Raw genomic sequence first — 19,709 nt, 5'->3', positions numbered from 1 at the left:
AATATTAGGCATGGGAATATAGTATATTTGGGTGGAAGCAAATTTAGAAGTAATGATGTGAAATTTTAAAACTCTTCTTTTTACTCACCTATTATTTTAATGAAGAGCTACTCAATTCACTGTTAACTATAGTTTCATACAGACATAGACCATGATGCTTCTTTATAACTATATGCCTAGAACATTGCATAGTGGGTTGTAAATTGTATTTATATTTTCTTTTATTTATTTGTTTATTTAAGAGAGAGAGAGAGAGAGAGAGAGAGAGAGAGAGAGAGAGAGAGAGAGAGAATGTGTGTGTCAGGGCCTCTAACCACTGCAAACGAACTCCAGATGTATGCTTACTCTTGTGCATCTGGCTTACATGGGTCTTGAGGAATTGAACCTGGGTCTTTTGGCTTTGCAGGCAACGGCCTCAACAGCTAAACTATATCTCCAGCCCCTACTTATGTTTTTCTCTTTCTTTTGTGAGACAAGATCTCATTTTGTAAGCTGGATTGGCCTTAGAACATGGTATATAGCCCAGGCTGGTCACTATCTTGAAATTCTCTTGCCCTGTCTCCTGAGGTTTGTGATTACAAGAGTGTGCAGCCACACTTGGCTCATAAACTGTTCTAAAATGAATGAGCAAATATTCTAAATGTGATTCCTTATACGTTGCTGGAATTGGGTTAGACACTTAGAATTTAAAGATATATATATATATATATGCTTCCTCCTAGGAACCTTACTTTCTGTGGGAGAAAAAAAATCTTATAAATACGTGAATACAATACTTGGGAGATTTAAGTGACAATTCTAGTCTGCTTGGTGACAAATGAGAATACCAAAGTGAGAACAGTTTCTCCCCTTTCATGGGAATTGGTGGGATTGGTAAATAGGGGATTTTATAAAGATGGGTGACATCTTCATGGGGTCATGAGGGCTGAGTAAGAGTGGACAAGTCATATGATATACAGTGATCTAGACAGAGGAAAAACATTTATAAGGTCAGGCATTTATGAAAAATGATGCCATATTCTGGCAAAAGGTTATCATAGTTGAGTATTTTGGGAAGCCTGCATGATAGGAGTTAAAACTGAGCAGATCTAGGAGGAAAAAAAGCACCTTATCCTCTTTGTTCATCAGATTTCATTATCTCTAGTGAGGTGTTTTGAATTGGAATAGAGTCTGAATAATGCATAAATGTCAGTAAAGAATCCTTACTCATGACCCCAGAACTTAAAAGGCACACATACTAACTGCAGAATGGCATGTACATATGTCATCTGCTATCATTTAGGTAAAAGATACTAGGAATTAAAACAGGATGTTGGTTGAAAAAAGAGATCAACATTTAAAGACATTTGGAGTGAAAACAGCAGTGATAAGGTGATAGTAAAAAAAGTAGAAGAGTAGAATAAAGTCACTACAAGCCTGGGAAGCTTGTTGGATTGTGTTTCACTAAGTGAAATTCTAAATGCAAGCAGAAGTACAGGTGCATGGGGATAGCAACTGGGGAATGAAAAAGGGGAGAAAATAATTTTGCTTCAGAGGAGGTGAACTTGTGATTCTGATATCATAAAGGTAGCACATCAAAAGGAGAACTGCACACTAGAGATGTTATCTTTCATGCCATTTTATAACTTGAAGAATTTGAACAATAGAAAACAAGCAGGCTATGGTTAGAAATTTTGTTTGTATCTATATTTGAGGGGGGTGGGATAGAGGCTAAAATTTTAGTGAAAATACCATAAAATCCAAAGTAGAAAAAGAAGTTCCAAAAAGAAGTTGCTGGTAGATATGTGGATTAGATGAAAAATTCACTTTCGTTCACATTTGATTCTACAAAGATTTTTGTGACTTTGACAAATTGGGTAAACAAAGCACATTTCAAGTTGCTAAATTCAAAATGACATCTATAAATGTATTATTTTTATCTCCTTTGAAACATTTACCATTTTTGTGCCATAGAAGAATTTGATTTTGTAAAGTACTACTCAAAATATATAATACATGATGATTTCACCTATTGTAGTGAGCACCATATCACATCCATCCAGACACAGCTTATGGAAGGAAGGGGTTCATTTCACTCCTACAGATCCAGGGGAAGTTCCATTCTTGGTAGAAGAAACTTGCCCCTTTCATAGAACCAACTTCATCAAGCAAACACCAGTACCAGCAAACATAAACTACAAGAGCTCAAACTGCTCTGAACACACATAGTAGGCCTAGTAGGGCTAGACTGAGGATCTCCCCACCCCCAAACACACACACCTTAGGGTTGAACTCCAGGATTCATCCCCAGTGACACTCCTCCCACTGTAGACTCAAAATTCAAGACTGAGTCAATGGGGCCATATATTCAAACTACCACACATCTCATGTCCACATTGTATTATACACAATGCCTTCAAAGGGCAGAGCATTTATGGTCAAATTTAACAGTACCATAAATTACCCATTTCATATTACCCAATATCAATTACCCATTCATACTTCACAAACCAAAAGGCCAAATCCTGGACTCCTGGACTTGGTAAGTGTTGTATTTTTCTCTCTTCTTATAGATATACAATGAACATACATGTATACAACATACACACATAGAACACATACTTCAGATTACTTCACTACAAATTAATTTCATAATGACAAAACATCAGATTTGTCTTTGAGCCTATAACTTTTGAATATTTCATTTTATGAGACTAAGGCACTACCTGCTACACTGAGATTTCTTGACATATAATTTTATATCACTAAAGATAGACAAATTATTTTCTCACTGTCTTCTCTAGGAGCAAACATCATGTGTCAAAAGGCTATGAATTGAAAAAAAGACTGAATGACTTCTGTTGTTTAAGGTCCTTATTCTTAACATAGTGGAATAAAAATGCTGTGTGCAAACCTAGATGAGAACTTTTTGAGATCTCTCAAGGGGCTCTGGAAAAAGAACAGTCGACATTACCTTGACTTTTTCAAGGTGATCTTGGAGAGAATCAATGAGGAGATCACCCACAGGTTGCCAGGATCCCTTGATCACCTCAGCTTGGCGCAACTTGAGGTCCAGCTCATCCATAGCTTCCTGAAGTTCCTGGAGCCGTTCAAGGGCCTCATCTATTTTTCTCTGCCAGTCAGCTGAGTGCAGGTTCAATTTTTCCCACTCAGTGTTGACTTCTTCGGCCTGCTTTCGTAGGAGCCGAGTAACATTCTGGGCTCTCTCCTCTGCAGGAAGGTCTAAATTGGTGATATGGCAAAATGTTAGGCCACATTCATGTTTGTTTAAAACAACAACAAAACCAAAACCAATCAAAACATTGTTGAAAAGGTCAGACTGAGAGAAAAGAGAGGAATATAGTTCATAAGAGATCAATTGCTGACAAATGGATCTCACAACTTTGACATCAATTTGGATACACTCTAGCATGTGAAAAGTCTGTCTTCCTAAGCAAATCCTTTCTACTTTCTATCAATTGAATAACCCAAGATTCATCTAAGTGATTGAGAGGAAAGACACTAGGATGTACAGAATAGCTCAAATTTACCTCAGTTGGGCTTTTAATTTGAAAAGTAGCTTGTAGTCGTTATAATAATAGAATTCCTTCTGACAGACTGTGTTAATTTTATAAATGCTCCAATAACAGATCACTAATTTCTTTCTTTTTTTTTTGGAGGCAGTTCAATAGACTGGCCTTTTTTATGTGAAAGAGAGAGAAAGAGAAAGAGAACGAGCGAGAGAGTGAGAGCGAGCATGCTAGGGCCTCCAGCTACTACAATTGAACTTCAGACACATGCACCACCTTGTGCTCATTTGTGACCTTTGCATGCTTGCTTCAACTTGTGCATCTGGCTTACATGGGATCTGTAGAGACGAACCTGGGTCCTTAGGCTTCACAGGCAAGTGCCTTAACCACTAAACCATCTTTCCATCCCACTAACTTCTTTTAATGCTTATTTTTGAATGTGCAAGCAGATCTATGCATGGTGGTTTAAAATTTCTTTTTCCTTTTCAACATCTCAGTTTAATTTGAATCGATTCTGTTTAACTTAGAAAGTATGAGATCTATGTAGACCCTGGCAGCAAGAATAGATGGGCTGATATGTCACCACTGATCCTTCTATCAATATGTTAGTACATTTCCACATTCAATTACCTCTGGGCTCCTGGTAGAGTTTCTCTAGGCCTTCCAAAGGCTGCTCTGTCAGAAATATCCGCACAGTCTCCAGAGTACTCATGATTACAGGTTCTTTAGTTTTCAATTCCCTCCTGAAAGCCTGTGAAATGAGATGAAAAGAAATGCTTATTTGGCTTGTGGCATTCTTCTCAAAATTAGTCCTGAGTGCTCAGAGCTTGTTTATGTAAGTCCCAGGTCAAATTCTAGCTGCTTTATTTATAAACTAAGAGTCATAAAATGATAACGAAGGCTGCCCAGGTCTTTGTGTTAATGATGAAACCACTGTGGAGATGGGGGAGCTTTCAATACTGGTGATGCCCTCTCATTAAGATTAAGTGCACTCTATATTCATGACTGGCAAATCTAGACTTAAAGTTGCAGGGTATATATTGCAAAAGCTTGGCATGGCTAATATGGATTTAAATAAACCAAAAATAATGAGACTCTCAGCCCATAATGAAAGCTTTCACTGCCACATAGAGAAACATTGACCTTATAGAAGTATACACCAAATTTTCTTAGGGATCAGGATACAAAACTAGAAGTATCTGAGATGTCATAATTGCTTACATCTTTCCTTTGCTTCTGTTATACTTCCCAAACTTTCACACAAGCTTCTCCAGAAAGGAGACCATCTATAAAGCTTATTCACAAAGACTTCTTTTCTCAGGGTACACTTCTAGGGAACTTGATTTAAAACACCCATTAATCATGAAACCAAATTTTGACTAGAATGTTCAAAGTACACGAGTGAAGGTTTCTAACTGCTTGGTGACATTATACTCAAAATTATCATATGACTTCTGTATATTACGTATAAATTAAATTGGATCTAGTCAGAGCTAAATAACTTTTGTTTTTGCAAGCTAAACCAGAGACTGGGCTGGAGTGATGGCTTAGTGGTTATGGTGCTTGCGTGCAAAGTACCTTATAGATAATTGCTTTTAGCCAGATTCACTCCTACATTTGTGCTTCACAAACAATAGAAAAAGCCTTCCCACCTCTGCCACCTTGGCCACAAGCCTCTGGGGAGCAATGGTTTTCCTTGCCACCCACCAAAGCACAAATAAATGAGGCAGAACTTTGACCTATGCTAAAAGAATGAAAGAATCCCTCTTACTTCTGTTGATATTCTAAAGACAGATTGTGAGGACAGGGCTCAAAGTGATACATGCTTAAGGAACCTGCTCAGAAGCTTAGTCTCACCACTTCCTGAATATATATATATATATATATGGCCACAGGATGATACAATACCTCACTCTATGTCAATTCTGTCCCCTGTGAAGTGGGGTGACAACTATGGGGACACCAGTATGAGTAAAGCACTTAGGATATTAACCAAACATCATTAGTTGTTATTATTATTTTTTTTTTATCAAAATGGGCTACTCTATTTTATGGGGTTCCATGTGAATACTATTTTTCTCAACTTTCTATTGCTAGTTCTGATGAATAAGACAAGGGATTTTTAAATTTCTATGCTGATTTCTTTAATGTCCTACTTATTAAAGAGTGTACATTTCATTCATCAGGATTTTTTGTAGTGTCTTTTGTTCTTTGAATTTCCAGTTGTACTCCACTTTGATCTGGTAGAAAATATTATTTCATTTTTTTGTATCTCTTAAGACTTTCTTAGTGGTCAAAAATGTGGTATATTTTAGAGACATTTCCAAAGGCTGTAAAGAACAATGTGTATTCTGAATGTACTGGATTGAATATCATTTTGCTCTATGATACTATCTAGCTCTGAAGTTTCTCTGATCTTTTATGCTCACGAATATTTGTTTGTGGGGTAGATATTGAAAGTTTTGATATTATATTATTTTAATGCAGAATCTATTTTTTTTCATTTTTTAATTTATTTTTTCCAGTTTTGGTATTTTCATATATGTATATGATGTATTTTGTTCTTGGTCTAGTCTTAGTCCCCATTAATCCCCATCTTACTTCTGTGCCCTTTTAAAAAATACTTTGTTGTTTAATTTTTACTTATTTGAAAGTGACAGACAGAGAAAGAGGCAGGGAGAGAGAGAGAGAAAGAATGGGCATGACAGGGCCTCCAGCCACTGCAAACAAACTCCAGAGTGCATCTGGCTAACGTGGGTCCTGGGGAATGGAGCCTTGAACCCAGGTCCTTAGACTTCACAGGCAAGCACTTAAAGCACTAAGCCACCTCTCCAGCCCACTTCTCTGCCTTTTTAACCATTGAGTTAAGTTGGGGTTTCTTGCATGATCATAGGTAGAAAGTTATTTAATGTGGAATGGAAACATTACTAGTGACTACAACACTGGCGAACTTTAGTTGCCATGAGTTACTCTGGGAGGTTTGGGTCTTATGCATCTCATTTTATTTTTATTTTTTTTAAATTTTATTATTTTTTATTTATTTATTTGAGAGCGACAGACACAGAGAGAAAGACAGGTAGAGGGAGAGAGAGAATGGGCGCGCCAGGGCTTCCAGCCTCTGCAAACGAACTCCAGACGCGTGCGCCCCCTTGTGCATCTGGCTAACGTGGGACCTGGGGAACCGAGCCTCGAACCGGGGTTCTTAGGCTTCACAGGCAAGCGCTTAACCGCTACGCCATCTCTCCAGCCCTGCATCTCATTTTAAACCACATATATGAATTCCTCTTACATTCCATGCTACAAGGAATACTGATATCTAATTCATAGATTAGGTTTCTATGTAATTGGTACTCAACTATCCTCTCGTTTTCTAGAACACGTTCTTACTTTTTTCTGTTTTCTTTTGACCTACTCTATTGTATTTAGTCAAAATCTTCTTGGATTCTGAAGATACAGCCACTTAACCTTTTCCTACATTCACTTTTTTTTCTTAATTTTGTGAAGAAATGTAAAACTAATGGTGCTTAGATCTTTGTCATGACAGAAATTCCTCTGAGTTTCCTTTAGACTCATTTTAATCCTCAGTGAATCACATATAAGAAATGAACTGTGCAGTTTTGGTAGAGTTAAGCCTTTGGCAACAGCTCAAAGGAAAAACAAATGATCTCACATTAGCCTTAGATTTTTACTCTTCAATATTAACAGTGGAATTGTGTCACCAAAAAAGGTCTTGGGATTTTTCGCAATTTGTTGCAATATTTAGGATTTATATCCTCATTTTATAGACCTTTCTCAAATAATTATCTGTAACTCTCCTGTCCAGATATTTATTGTCCCTCTTTCTGTGTATGTGATCAACTATCTTGGTTTTCTGGAATCTCTTCTGGCTTTAAATTTGCAAATTTATGTGACATCATATTTCAAGTCTATAATTTCAACACTCCTCTCCAAAGGCTGAGGCAAGTGTATTAAGGGTATAAGACCACCTTGGACTACACAGTGAAATCATGTCTCAGAAACAACAAACAGACAGACAGACAAGCAGAAAACAGTAAATTTCCACATCTTTAAAAACTCAGCATTTCAAGACAATTGGCTAGCCCATTTATAGCTTCCATCTTTCAGTCCACATTACTATCACTTGTATTCTAAAAGAACCATAGTTTTATTTCTCTTTATTTTCTTTATTTTCCTGTCATATCTTCCTTGTTTTCATATTAAGTGAAAAAAGATAGAATGAATATTTTTGCTGCACATACCCACACTCTCTTCTACTCTTTCCTCCACCAAACTTTTTTTTTTTTTCTTTTAAGGTAGGGTCTCACTCTAGCCCAGTCTGACCTGGAGTATACTATGTAGTCTCAGGCTGGCCTTGAACTCACAGCCAAACTCCTACCTCAGCCTCTTGAGTGCTGGGATTAAAGGTGTGCGTTACCATAACTGGTCACTGAACCTTCTTCTGAACTACTGCCTGCCACTGACATTATCATCTTGATCCCACCCATCTAATGAACACTCTTTAGTGTTGAATTGTTTTTGCTTCTGTGGATCATGACTGAATACTCTCAGCAACCTTATTCCTCTTGAAATTTTCATCAGTGTTTCCATCCTCCTCATTTCCTCCCAAGTTATCCACCTATCCATTTTCTTTTGGATTCTCATAACATCCTATTTTTTCTTTCTTCTCAGTAAGTGTTGTATATTAGCTGAAGTAGAGAATGACTCCTGAATCTTCTTTTCTCTTCCCAAATATTTGAGTTTATCATTTACTTGTGGAAGGAATGTTACTCCTCCAAATTAAGTGTACCATACCCCTTTACTGTTCCCTATAAGAATTTCAACTCCCATTTTAGTGGGGTTATTATATTAGACTGTATTAATTTTATCTTGAATGCACACATGAGGTCTTCTGGATCCAAGACAGATTTCTTTTAATTACTTTAGGGTAAATATTGTTGCCTCACACTCCCTTTACCAAATGGCTTGCCCCTAGGGCAACATGGTGTATGTTGATGAAAATTTTCCTATCTGAATGGCTGTGTTTACCATTGGCACAAGACCATGAAAAGTTATTTTCTCTGCTTATAAAGGAGAGAGATATCTTCTTCTGGAAGATTCTTCTTGGAATTATAGTAAGCCTGATTCTAATTCAAGATTTTTAAGCAACTAGCTAATTGCCTTATATGTCTGTGGTTTAGGGGATTGTGCGTTCACGTGCACGAGTGTGTGTGTGTGTGTGTGTGTGTGTGTGTGTGTGTGTGTGTTACACATGCATGCATAAGAATGTTCAAATGTATGTGGGCATATGTGTGTGGGAATGGGAATGCATGCATTGTGTGCACATGCATGTGGAGGACAGAAGTCCACATCAAGGTTTTCCTTAGTCACTCTCTAGTTTATTCTCTGAAACAGGTTCTCTAGGAACCTAAAACTCAGTTATTCAACTAGAATAACTAGCTAGAAAATCCTAGATATTTGTTGTCTCTGTCTTTCCAGTGCTGAGATTACACATCACCACACCTGACATTTTACAAGGGTGCTTGGGTCTGAATGCAAATTCTCATGCTTGCATACCAAGTACTTTACATGGTAAGTCATCTCCTCAGCCTCATTTCTCAGGTTTTACAATCTAGAAATGTGTCAGAATCTGGGCTTTATATATATATTTTAAATGTAATTACCTAGAGATTACAGTGTTTTTTTTTTCCTGACAATTAGATGCTTAGCCTATGAGCCAACTGTGGGCTTTAACATTTTGGCCTCCTTTGATCAGAGAAATTTGATAAATTAACCAGACAGATGCTATACATCTAATTTGCATATTATGGGAAAGTTCTCAGCAGGCTAGAAATTTTACTGGTACATGGAGTGATCCAGGAAAGTTTATTTTCTCATACTTAGTTTAATTGTATCCAGAATCCACTCTTCTACTCTATTCAAAAGCTATGAATACTCCTTAATCATTCCCCTCTGTTATCTGCAATATTTATTCAGTTTAAATCCTCATATATCTACCATATTTCCTAGAACTCTGTGTTTATTTCCCTATGGCTCTGGGTTATATCCTCATAGTCTCTTAGTCCTCTCTCTTATTCTACTTCTGCTCCACTCAAATACATATTGTCTATGGGAGTCCTCTCCTTATCTATGGGGGATATATTTTAAGGCCTCCCTCCAGTGGATACATGAAACAGCAGATAGCACCAAATTCAATATACAGTGTTTTCTCCTATGCACACCATCATAAAGTTTAACTTATAAATTTGGTACAGGAAGAGATTAACAACAATTTACTATATATTTTGTTCACTCAGCACAGAATTTTTAAATTTTATTGAGTTTAGAATCTTCATCTTTTCACTTAGAAGAAGCATTGTATGACTTTGGGCTTTTCAAAAATGCAACTTTACCCCTCCCACTCTCTGGGGTGATTATTATGTAACAAATGGGTTACTTGAACCAAGCACTATGATATCATGACAAACTGTGAGCTAGAATTATTCAAGTCCTAAGTAGAAAGGAATAAGACTATCCATTATTCCACTCAAGCTATGCAGAGTAAATCAGTATTTAAAATCTCTATGAGGTACAGCTCATATGAAGGCTATTGAAATGTTTGGATGGAATCTTGTAGGTATTTAGGAAAATTTGAGAGTGTTTCAGCAGGACAGTGGCACAGACATGTGTCTCAAAAACATATATACCTAATGGCTCAGGATGTAGCTCAGTTGGTAGAATGCTTACCCAGCATGCACAAATCCTTGAGTTTGATCCCTAACAATGAATAAGATGGGTGTGTAGTGCGACATGTTTGTAATCCTAGAACTTGGAAGGTAGAAATAACAATAAGTTCAAGGTTATTTGTAGCATCACCTTGAGTTCAAAGCCAGCTTTGGATAAAGGACACCCAACCACAAACCAACAAAAAAGATATAAAAAGCTATCACTGAAATGAATATAGTAGTCTCTCCTTATCTATAGTGACATTTTCCTTAGTTTTAGTTGCTTGTGGTCATGTGCAATCTGAAAGTGATAAATGGGAAATTATAAAAATAAATAATTCATACTCCTTTATAAGACAAATACTGAATATTTTCCCATATGTAGAATGTAGATTTATATGTATAATAGGTATATATACTTATATGTGTCATGAAACAGATCAGAAACTTTAAAAGTCCCAGAAATTCACAAAGAGGGAAGATGATATTTTTCCTGCCCCTCCTGTTTTCAGGTACAAAAACAACAATATCAACAAAAATATTTAATAATGCCATAAAGAAAAGAAAAAAAAAAGTCACTCAGAACCACGTGAGACAAGGATGTATGGTGAGTCAATGCTTGTTTGAACTATACCAGAGGAGATCAGAACCTGATTAGAACTGTGGATTCAGTTATTGACATTAAGTGAGGCACACTACCTTGCTTGCATCTAGAGACAGGGATATAGGATGTTATTATGATGGATGGGAATAAAAGCCCAATATTTCCAAAACACTGGTCTCTGGAGCTGGATTTTACCTATAAGCTCACTGAAGTGCCAGTCGTTCTTTTTGTGTTATTCAAAATGAAATCTGATATAAAGACTGTACGCAATTACCATACTCAGAAGCATAACTTGATGGAACTCTCTTAGAAGGCAGTACTATCCTAAGCAGCAGGTGCCCTGGGGGACAAGTCGATTCTGGGCCACATATGGCCATAGTAATCTTGAAAGGCTCAACAGATTTCCCCAAGAGAAATTCCATCCTATTTGGGAGATGTCAAGCTGGCTAAACACCTTATTTGGTTCTCATACTTGATAATAATGTATTGAGAACTTTTAATCAGCAACAGACTTATATGGCAGCTATTTGAAATAGTTTTAATTCAGGATGATTGCTAACAATAAAAATTGCAGTCATAGCTTGCTATATAGTAGATTCAGAATAAATATTGCCAAATAAAAAGCGATCATCTGGTTAGAGCATTGGAGTCTGTTAGGGAGGCCTGGTTGATTTAAATGGATCTAGGCTTGCAGGCAAAAGACATCTCATAAATCATTAAAGAAAAAAAATAATGCTGTGAATTGGAAAAAAGAGAGGTCTTATTCTGAGCTTGCTCTTGTGTTTCAGATCTAATGTTGTATTCAAACTTTGAGTTACTTGCTAGAATTCTCCATAGGTAACCCTATTAACCTCTGCCTTCAACTTAGTTCATGTATATCTGTCTCTTTCTATGTCTCTCTCTAAATTTTGAGAGACAGAATTTATCTATGTAGATCTGATGGTCCTATAACTCCCTATGTAGTTTGAGGCTAGCCTCAGTCTTGTGGTCATTCTCTTGCTTCTGCCTTTTGAGTGCTAGGGTTATAGGCATGTGAAAACATACCAGGTTTCTTAAAAACATGTTTATTGCCAAAGAGTCCCAAGTTCTGTGTCTTGAACCACTCATTGGTGTTTTCCTCTACAGCACTAGCTAGATGAGAGAACTAGACTAAATGTAGCATATAGAGTGATCCAATAGTTCCATCTGTGCTACCAATAATGACAGAGCAGACATAGCCTGGGCAGTGGCCCAGTCCTATGTTTAATTTCATCCATATGTAACAGTCATGTCTTCATGCATTCTCATTGTTGTTCCCATATTATTTCTACCTGTGTGCCTGCCTCCTGTAGTATTCATATGTCTGAGAATTGTTGAGGGCATTCTGTCATCATCATGATCTTCTTCATTTAAAGAGCTACCACAACTAAATGAGTCTCAAATACAACGAATGTAGTTTACCAAATAATGATTTAGGGGCAATCAATTCCTAATTAATTAAAAACCAAAATCTCGGGCTGGAGAGATGGCTTAGTAGTTAAGCACTTGCCTATGAAACCTAAAGACCCCAGTTCGAGGCTCGATTCCCCAGGACCCAAGTTAGCCAGATGCTCAAGGTGGTGCATGCACATGGAGTTTGTTTTCAGTGGCTAGATGCCCTGGCACACCCATTCTCTCTCTATCTACCTTTTTCTCTCCTTGTCTGTCTGTCACTCTCAAATAAGCAATTGTAAATAGACAAAAAAAATTTAAAAACCAAGATTTTGAAACAGGGAAAAGATACAGCAATGTGGCACATGACCAGGTGGAACTAATACTGGCTCTAAATAGCTAAATAAATTATATAAATGTTTATAAAATAAAGGGATTTGCAAGAAGAGGAAACAGACAATCATAAAACAGAACTTTTTCTTAATGTTCTTTTGAGAGGGCTAAGATTGAAGAAGCTATGAAACAAAGCCTTATGCTAGAATTTTAAGTGCATATCTCAGTATTTTGACCACTGATGGCATGTTGTACAACAGATCTCTTGAACTTACTCACACTCTGTACCCAGTGAGTGACAACTACCCCAATACCTGACAACCCCTTTCTTTTCTTACTTCTATGAGCTTAATTATGTAGTCATCTTTAAAGAAGGAGAAAAGGCTTAATCTGGTTTTTACTCCACTACTAAATAAAACTGAAGATCACCACAGCATCAGAAATGCCTAGCATACAGTCAATAATGTGTACAAAGAATTGATTTTTAAATGCCTATTTTTTTAAAATTTGAAGCAAAATTGCAAAGTATATAGACATATGTCAAGCCTACGATTTTTTAAAAAGTTTACTTAGTGTGTGTATATATGTGTGCAATGTGTACATACTATGGCACACATATGGAGGCCAGAAGATGATTTTGGGGTATTTATCCTCTCCTTCCATCTTTCTTTTTCCTTCCTTCCTTCCTTCCTTCCTTCCTTCCTTCCTTCCTTCCTTCCTTCCTTCCTTCCTTCTTTCTTTCTTTCTTTCTTTCTTTCTTTCTTTCTTTCTTTTTTCAGGAAGGTTCTCACTCTAGCCCAGGCTGACCTGGAACTCACTCTGCAGTCTCAGGCAGGTATTGAACTCACAGTGATCTTTTTATATCTGCCTCTGTGGGTTGGAATTAAAGGCATGCACCACCATGTCCATCTACTTGCTGTAACTTGTGAATTTTCAGATTCCCCTCCTGCTGCCCTAGGTACATTGAGATTACAGTCACTTGGTTCACTTTGTGTCTGACTTCATGTGAGCACTAGGGAGGACTGAACTTGGGCTGGCAGGTTTGTGAGTGCTCTTAACTGCTGTAGACCCTGCCCCCAAGACTAATTCTATAAAGTCTATTTACACTATATTACAAAACTTTATTGTGAATGTTTTGGGGAAAATGTTTTGTATTAATTCCTTGTTCAGATTTATGTAGTTGGAAGTGTTTTAGAATAAAAGTTGTGTTCTGCTGGATGAAGGTCATAAGTTAGAATAGAATTTGTTTTGCTTGCAGAGGTCTTTGATACAATTGAGAAGTAGAATAGTGCCATCCAGCTTCTTGAACAGCTGTTTGACTTTCAATCCTAAGGCTGGGCTATTTCCATCAACCACTGGGGAAGTTACTTCCCCCTGTTAATAAAGTTGTTAAGTTCTGAGCTGACCTTGAGCAATCAGTGAGGAAAATTCAATTTGTTACTGTGACCATTTAAAGAATTAGATCTTAACTCACTGAGTCTCAACCCTGAATTCTGTAAATTCCTTAGAATGTAATAGTACAAATCTATGGATCATTAGATAACTTGGGAACAAAGTTTCTATCCATTCTTCAGAGACTGAACCCAATTTGGAGATTGTCAAGTGTAAGTGATGAATAATTTCTGAATCATTTCATTTGTTTTTTCTTTTAGCACACTCCAGAATTGGATCTCTTTATTTGCTTCAAGCACATACCTTTAAACATGATCATTCCCCAGTCTCTGTCACTTTCATAAGGAGTATTATCAGTTACCCATTTGTTCAAGCTATAGATCTCAGGAATCTTCCTTGACTTCTTTCACACTCCATATCCTACCTATCTTAAGCTCTAACACCTCAGTCTTCAAAATATATATTGGATCACATAACTTTTCAACATATCTATCATTTTCCTTGTAGCCCAAGCTATGCTCAGGTCCTTCCTAGATGACTCCAATATTCCTTTCTCTATTATGCAAGTTTTGTCCCTCATGGTCAGTTCTCCACATGATTTCTGATGAAGCTCTAAACAAACAAATCAGGTGCTATAATGCCTGCTGAGAACCTTCAGTGATGTCCCACTATACAGATAATAGAATTCACCTCTAGACCAAGGCTTTTTATACTATCTGCTGTTTGCCTCTCTCTAGAACCTTCTGCAATCACCTGCTATTATTTTCACCAAGAAACACTGTAAATATAACCTTTTCACAAATATTCCAGATTTGATCTTTCAAGTAGGTTTTTAATTTCCTAATCATTTGACCCTGGATAGTCTTCACCCAAGGACTTTGCTCACTCAATCAGTCTTACAGATTTTTGCCCAAATATTACCTCCTCAGATATGCCAATATTTCTTCTTTGTCTTCCCCTAGTCTTATCTTATTCCCCTATATATAATTCCTACTACCTGACATTGTTTTATATATTAACTTACTGATTTACTGTGTTTAACACTCACTAAATTTGGACTGCAAGGGAAAGATCCCATGTTGATCACTGCTGTATCCCTTGCCTGAAACGTAGAGTTCGCACTCACTAACTAATTTTTGTAAGAATTAGTGATTTCTTGGACTTAGAGTTATGATACAATTTTTCCTAAAATAATAGTTATTTTTGGGAAAAGGAAAAACACAGAAAATTATCAGAGATTAATTTGTAATTAAATGATTAATGAGTGTAGAAGTGTTCCATAAAAACAAAACATAATGTAAATATTATCTTAAAGAGTATTTTTGTCAAGATATCAAAATATTTTGTCAAAGTAAGAACAAAGACTGATAGAGGAATCAGTATGTAAGTGGTTCTCATTTTGTCTTCTTATACTCATTAAGGAAGAGCTACATCCCTAGGTAACTGCCTTCTTATATTTTGATGTGATAGTTTTCAGAAGAGTTCCTCAAACACTTAGAAATACAGTTTCTAAAAATAAATTTCAAGTTTTTTTGTTCAGCTTTCATAACTATAACCACATAGGATATCATATTTATAGAATATTTTTCTCTATTAGTGATGAAGAACAGATCAAAACATGTCAATCTCCTCTAACAAGGACAAGACATCTTAGAGCAGACATAACTAAAAGTGAACTTTGTAGGATAACCAAACTGTTAGAAACACAAAGAAGCCACATTATTGAACTCTGGAATGAATTACTCTGTTACTATCTTGCTGTTTTGAGGGGTGGGACTGCTTTCTTAACACATAACTGACTTAAATCTTAACATTCACAAATGATACTGCCAAACATTTTCTATTTCTGTGAAAATAAAATTCAGAGAATTCATTTAGTTAACATAGAAAACTGATAATAGGATTAAGGCTAAATAAATGTAAAATATACCGTATGACTTTTGAATAATTTTATGGACTTCTAAACCTTTGCCTCACTTTGTGGTAACATCTGAATGAATCGAACATGCATAATATATGACCTGACAAATGAACAAGTAAACTACTTTATTCAAGCCATTTCATTTGTACACACCATCCAAGCAATAATGGCTTTCTGTCTACTGTTTTAATAATGTATGCATTGATTGCTTCCATCGAAATTGTAACCAGAAAAATCTCAGGAAGCTTTGAAGGTGTCCTTAATGGTCTCTAAGGGAGGAATGGATTATACAGATTTTTAAATTGAAAGATGAAAACCTAACAGCAAACACTTTCATTAGTAAAAGGCAAACAAAAAGTCATTACCTACAGTGTCCTTATAATCAAGGTCTAATCTTCATTTGGATTCACAATAGGAAGAAGGGAATTAGATAAGCTCATAGTTTATTGCAGTTCTCCTTAGAAATTCCCCCACTATGATTTGCTTCTTTAAGACTCTCTCTAGGTTAATCACAGAAGGAGACAAGCAATAAATATCACTTTAGTGACTGCTCAAGTAAAACAAAGGGAGTCAGTTTTTAAAATATATCTGGTCCAGAAATAATATACACTAATTGAAAACGAGTCAGTCTAGTGAGGCAAGTAATGAGGAACTCTAAAAGTGAAGATAATGTATTTAAAAGATATAAAAAATGGTCACTTTATATTTGCTAAGGCAATTTTGAGTTTTAATTATTTAGAACACTTCACCACATATGGGACATTATTTTATTAATTAGTCTTGAGAGTCATTTATTTGCAGTTGTTATACTGCCCAGCTGGTGTGGGGAACATAGATCTACTCCCATGAGTGGGGAAACTGCTCTGAGAAGTGAGACTTCAGTTTCCAACTATTTGCATGGACTATTGGAATTTTACTTATTGGAAAATCATGTAACTTTCCATTATAGCAATTGAAACTGACAATATTTTCACTCCAAGAAAGTAACATAAGATGTGACTTTTTGCATAAAATTACATAAATCTGATGTAGTATGTGAAGAAAATATATTCCCTACTTTTAAGCATCCTTATTTTTATAAACGAGAAGTTAAAATAAACCATATATTTGATCATAATTTTAACCTTTGCTATTTTTGCAGGATATGGGTTCGCATCAGAAGCAGCAACCTAGAACATTAATAATTCACCATAGACAGGAAAGCAAATGATTAATAGAAAGCGACACTGCAAATACATGAGGAATAAGTTTATGATTACAAGTGACCCTCTTGAAGCCTAGCATTCTGTACAAACAGAAGTTGAATTAAGAAATCCGTAAAGAGCCAGACAAATATAACCCTGGAAACATGGAAAGTAAACAAAAGTCTAAAATAAATAAAATACAAAATTTGTCAGTGGCTAGCTGTTGATGGAATTTTATACTGACAGTGTTTCCATTCTTTCTTCCTAATTGAGTTCATAGGTTCTGATAGAACAAATATGGTTTTAAGGAGTGTCTTTTGTTCTTTTTATCCAGAGGCAACAAGAGTGTCACTAACTAGTAAGCCCTGGCTTTACAGTTCCCAAAGGGCTAATGCAACACTGTGGCAAAACTGAGTAAAACCAGGCACTAAAATGACCTCTCATCAACACTAAAGAGTGCTGCTATTTCTTGGAAGAGGAATAGTGTCTGTTCAAGATTTGGTTTTCTTAAAAAGATTCCAACAGGAGCTCATGTAAGCATTGGGCCAAATTATAAGTAAAAGTGTGTTGTATGCATCAAAGCAATTCTAAGGCAGGATGCTTAGTTATTCAAGTTGTGTGATGACTGAATCAAAGATGCAGTTGAAGGAAGGTAAACAAAGAATGGTGGGACATATGTACAAAATAGTTATAAATGGGCTAGAATCCATAGGTCAGTATGTGACTGAGCATACTAGCTAAGAGAAAATTTCTTAATTTTGGCACCTGTCTAGCTTCTCTATCTCCCCAAGTCATACAATCTCCTGAAATTCCCGAGTGCAGAATGAGATTTTAAGCACTAACATTTGAACACTATTAGTAATATTAGTAACCAAAGCCAATAACAGCATAGGGGAGCAGTATTTTCATAAAAGAATGCTAAGTACAAGAGACTGCAATTTCTTGAACCAATTTCCTCATTTTCAGGTGCTGAACAAAGTGGTAAACACAATCTACAGTTCCTGGCTACTAGTACTCTTGCACAATGATTCATTTTCCATAATTTCTGTATATAGAATACAATTACATATTTTTCACAAATTCTATCTCATTTCACTATAATGTATTCTATTTAAAATATCCATCCTTTTAAATGAATGTTCTTCTACCTATACAGCAGTGCTTTGACTACTCAAAGTTAGGACATTAAAAATCACAGCACTATTACATCTCTCCCTCCTACAAAAATTAACATATTTTGTGGGGTATGATGGTGTACACCTTTAATAGGGAGGCAGTGTAGGAGGATTGCTGTGAGTTCAAGGCTATCCTGAGACTACATAGTGAATTCCAGGTTAGGGTGGGCTAGAATGAAACCCTACCTTAAAAAAAATTAAAAAAAAAAACCCTAACAAAATTTTAAATTATATAAAGAGAAATGGCCAAAATAGAAACAAACAATTTCTTTGGCATATCTTTTTGCAAAGGTTTCTGTGTCTTCCCTCATATTGTGTTACTTCATTGTAAATTTGCATATCCTCTTCTCTGCAGTGATATAAAACCCTGGCCTTTCTTTGAGATGTCACCTTTTGCTGAGTTTGCATAGATATTTTATTGTTATGGAGTAAACATAGAAAAGCAATACTATTTTATCAAGATTTTGTTATCTTACGGTAAGTTATTTGATCCCTCATTTATGTTCCTATACTTTTGATGATCATTTGACAAAACACTTATTGGTATCCATTATACATCAGATACTTTACTATGCTATATGGTTTCAGAAGTGAATAAGGCCAAACATCTGCTTTCCCCAGAGTCTAGCTGAGAAGACAGAAACATAACTAAAAACAACAACAACAAAGAGCCACATGTTGGGTGATGATATACAGAGACATTTATCTTACCCATAACTGTGGGCTAACTCCACAATGCATGACACATATACCTCAACAAGGAGGGGCCAAGGGGAGGGGGTAGGTCACGGATGAGCCTAATAATGGCACCAAACTGCCTGTATTTGCTGAATAGAAAACAAATTAAAAATTTAATAAAAAATATTAAAAATATTTGATCACTGTTAGAGGATGGTAGTAAACAAATTATTGTGAAAACTGACAAAGTATAAACATTTACCTTACCTATCTTATAACAAATGGTGTAAAAGTAGGCAAGGAGAGAAAATAAAGAAAAAAATTCATCAAATGAAATCTATGAACATCATGTTAATACTTTAGCTAACGGATCTGCTCAGTGGAATGGAACCCATAGCTGGAACTGGGAAACAAGTCAGAAGCATATCTTTCTTATTGCTAAACCAGACTAATGATCCACCATTTGGGTTGTGACCTGCTCATTAGTTTTGCTTTCATCAGTGGTCAGAGAAGCTTCTTTTTGCAGTTCATGTTAACTACTGGGGAAACTCACAACTCACCAACATGCTGAAAATAAGGAGCAGTTGAGTGTTTTACATTAAATGAGACATCTTTATCATGCCCTCCAAGACTCAAGGATCATTGGGGAAGAGGTGGTGTAAAACAGACAAACAAAAATGTCAGAGGATGGAGAGGAGTACTTTGGGATACTGTCTTCCACACATAAAGTGACCATTACATTTATGACCTTATAGTGACTGTTAGAACCTCCAAAAGACCT

At 36.2% G+C, this 19,709-nt stretch overlaps 1 protein-coding gene across 1 annotated transcript in view; it reads right to left on the bottom strand.

Annotated features, from left to right (window-relative positions):
• Dmd (dystrophin) overlaps positions 1-19,709 on the bottom strand; it is a 2,157,654-nt gene that overhangs the window by 394,663 nt on the left and 1,743,282 nt on the right. Inside the window, exons 59-60 of the mRNA XM_045140973.1 lie at positions 4,140-4,260; positions 2,954-3,222 (exon numbers count right to left, since the gene is read on the bottom strand). Of these exons, the coding sequence (XP_044996908.1) occupies positions 2,954-3,222; positions 4,140-4,260 (390 nt within the window). The remainder of the gene's footprint in view (positions 1-2,953; positions 3,223-4,139; positions 4,261-19,709) is intronic.

The sequence above is a fragment of the Jaculus jaculus genome, chromosome X, assembly GCF_020740685.1.
Source record: "Jaculus jaculus isolate mJacJac1 chromosome X, mJacJac1.mat.Y.cur, whole genome shotgun sequence".
Classification (NCBI taxonomy): Eukaryota; Metazoa; Chordata; class Mammalia; order Rodentia; family Dipodidae; genus Jaculus; species Jaculus jaculus.
Note: the sequence above shows the minus strand (reverse complement) of the source record. Positions and strands in the feature narration are given on the sequence as shown.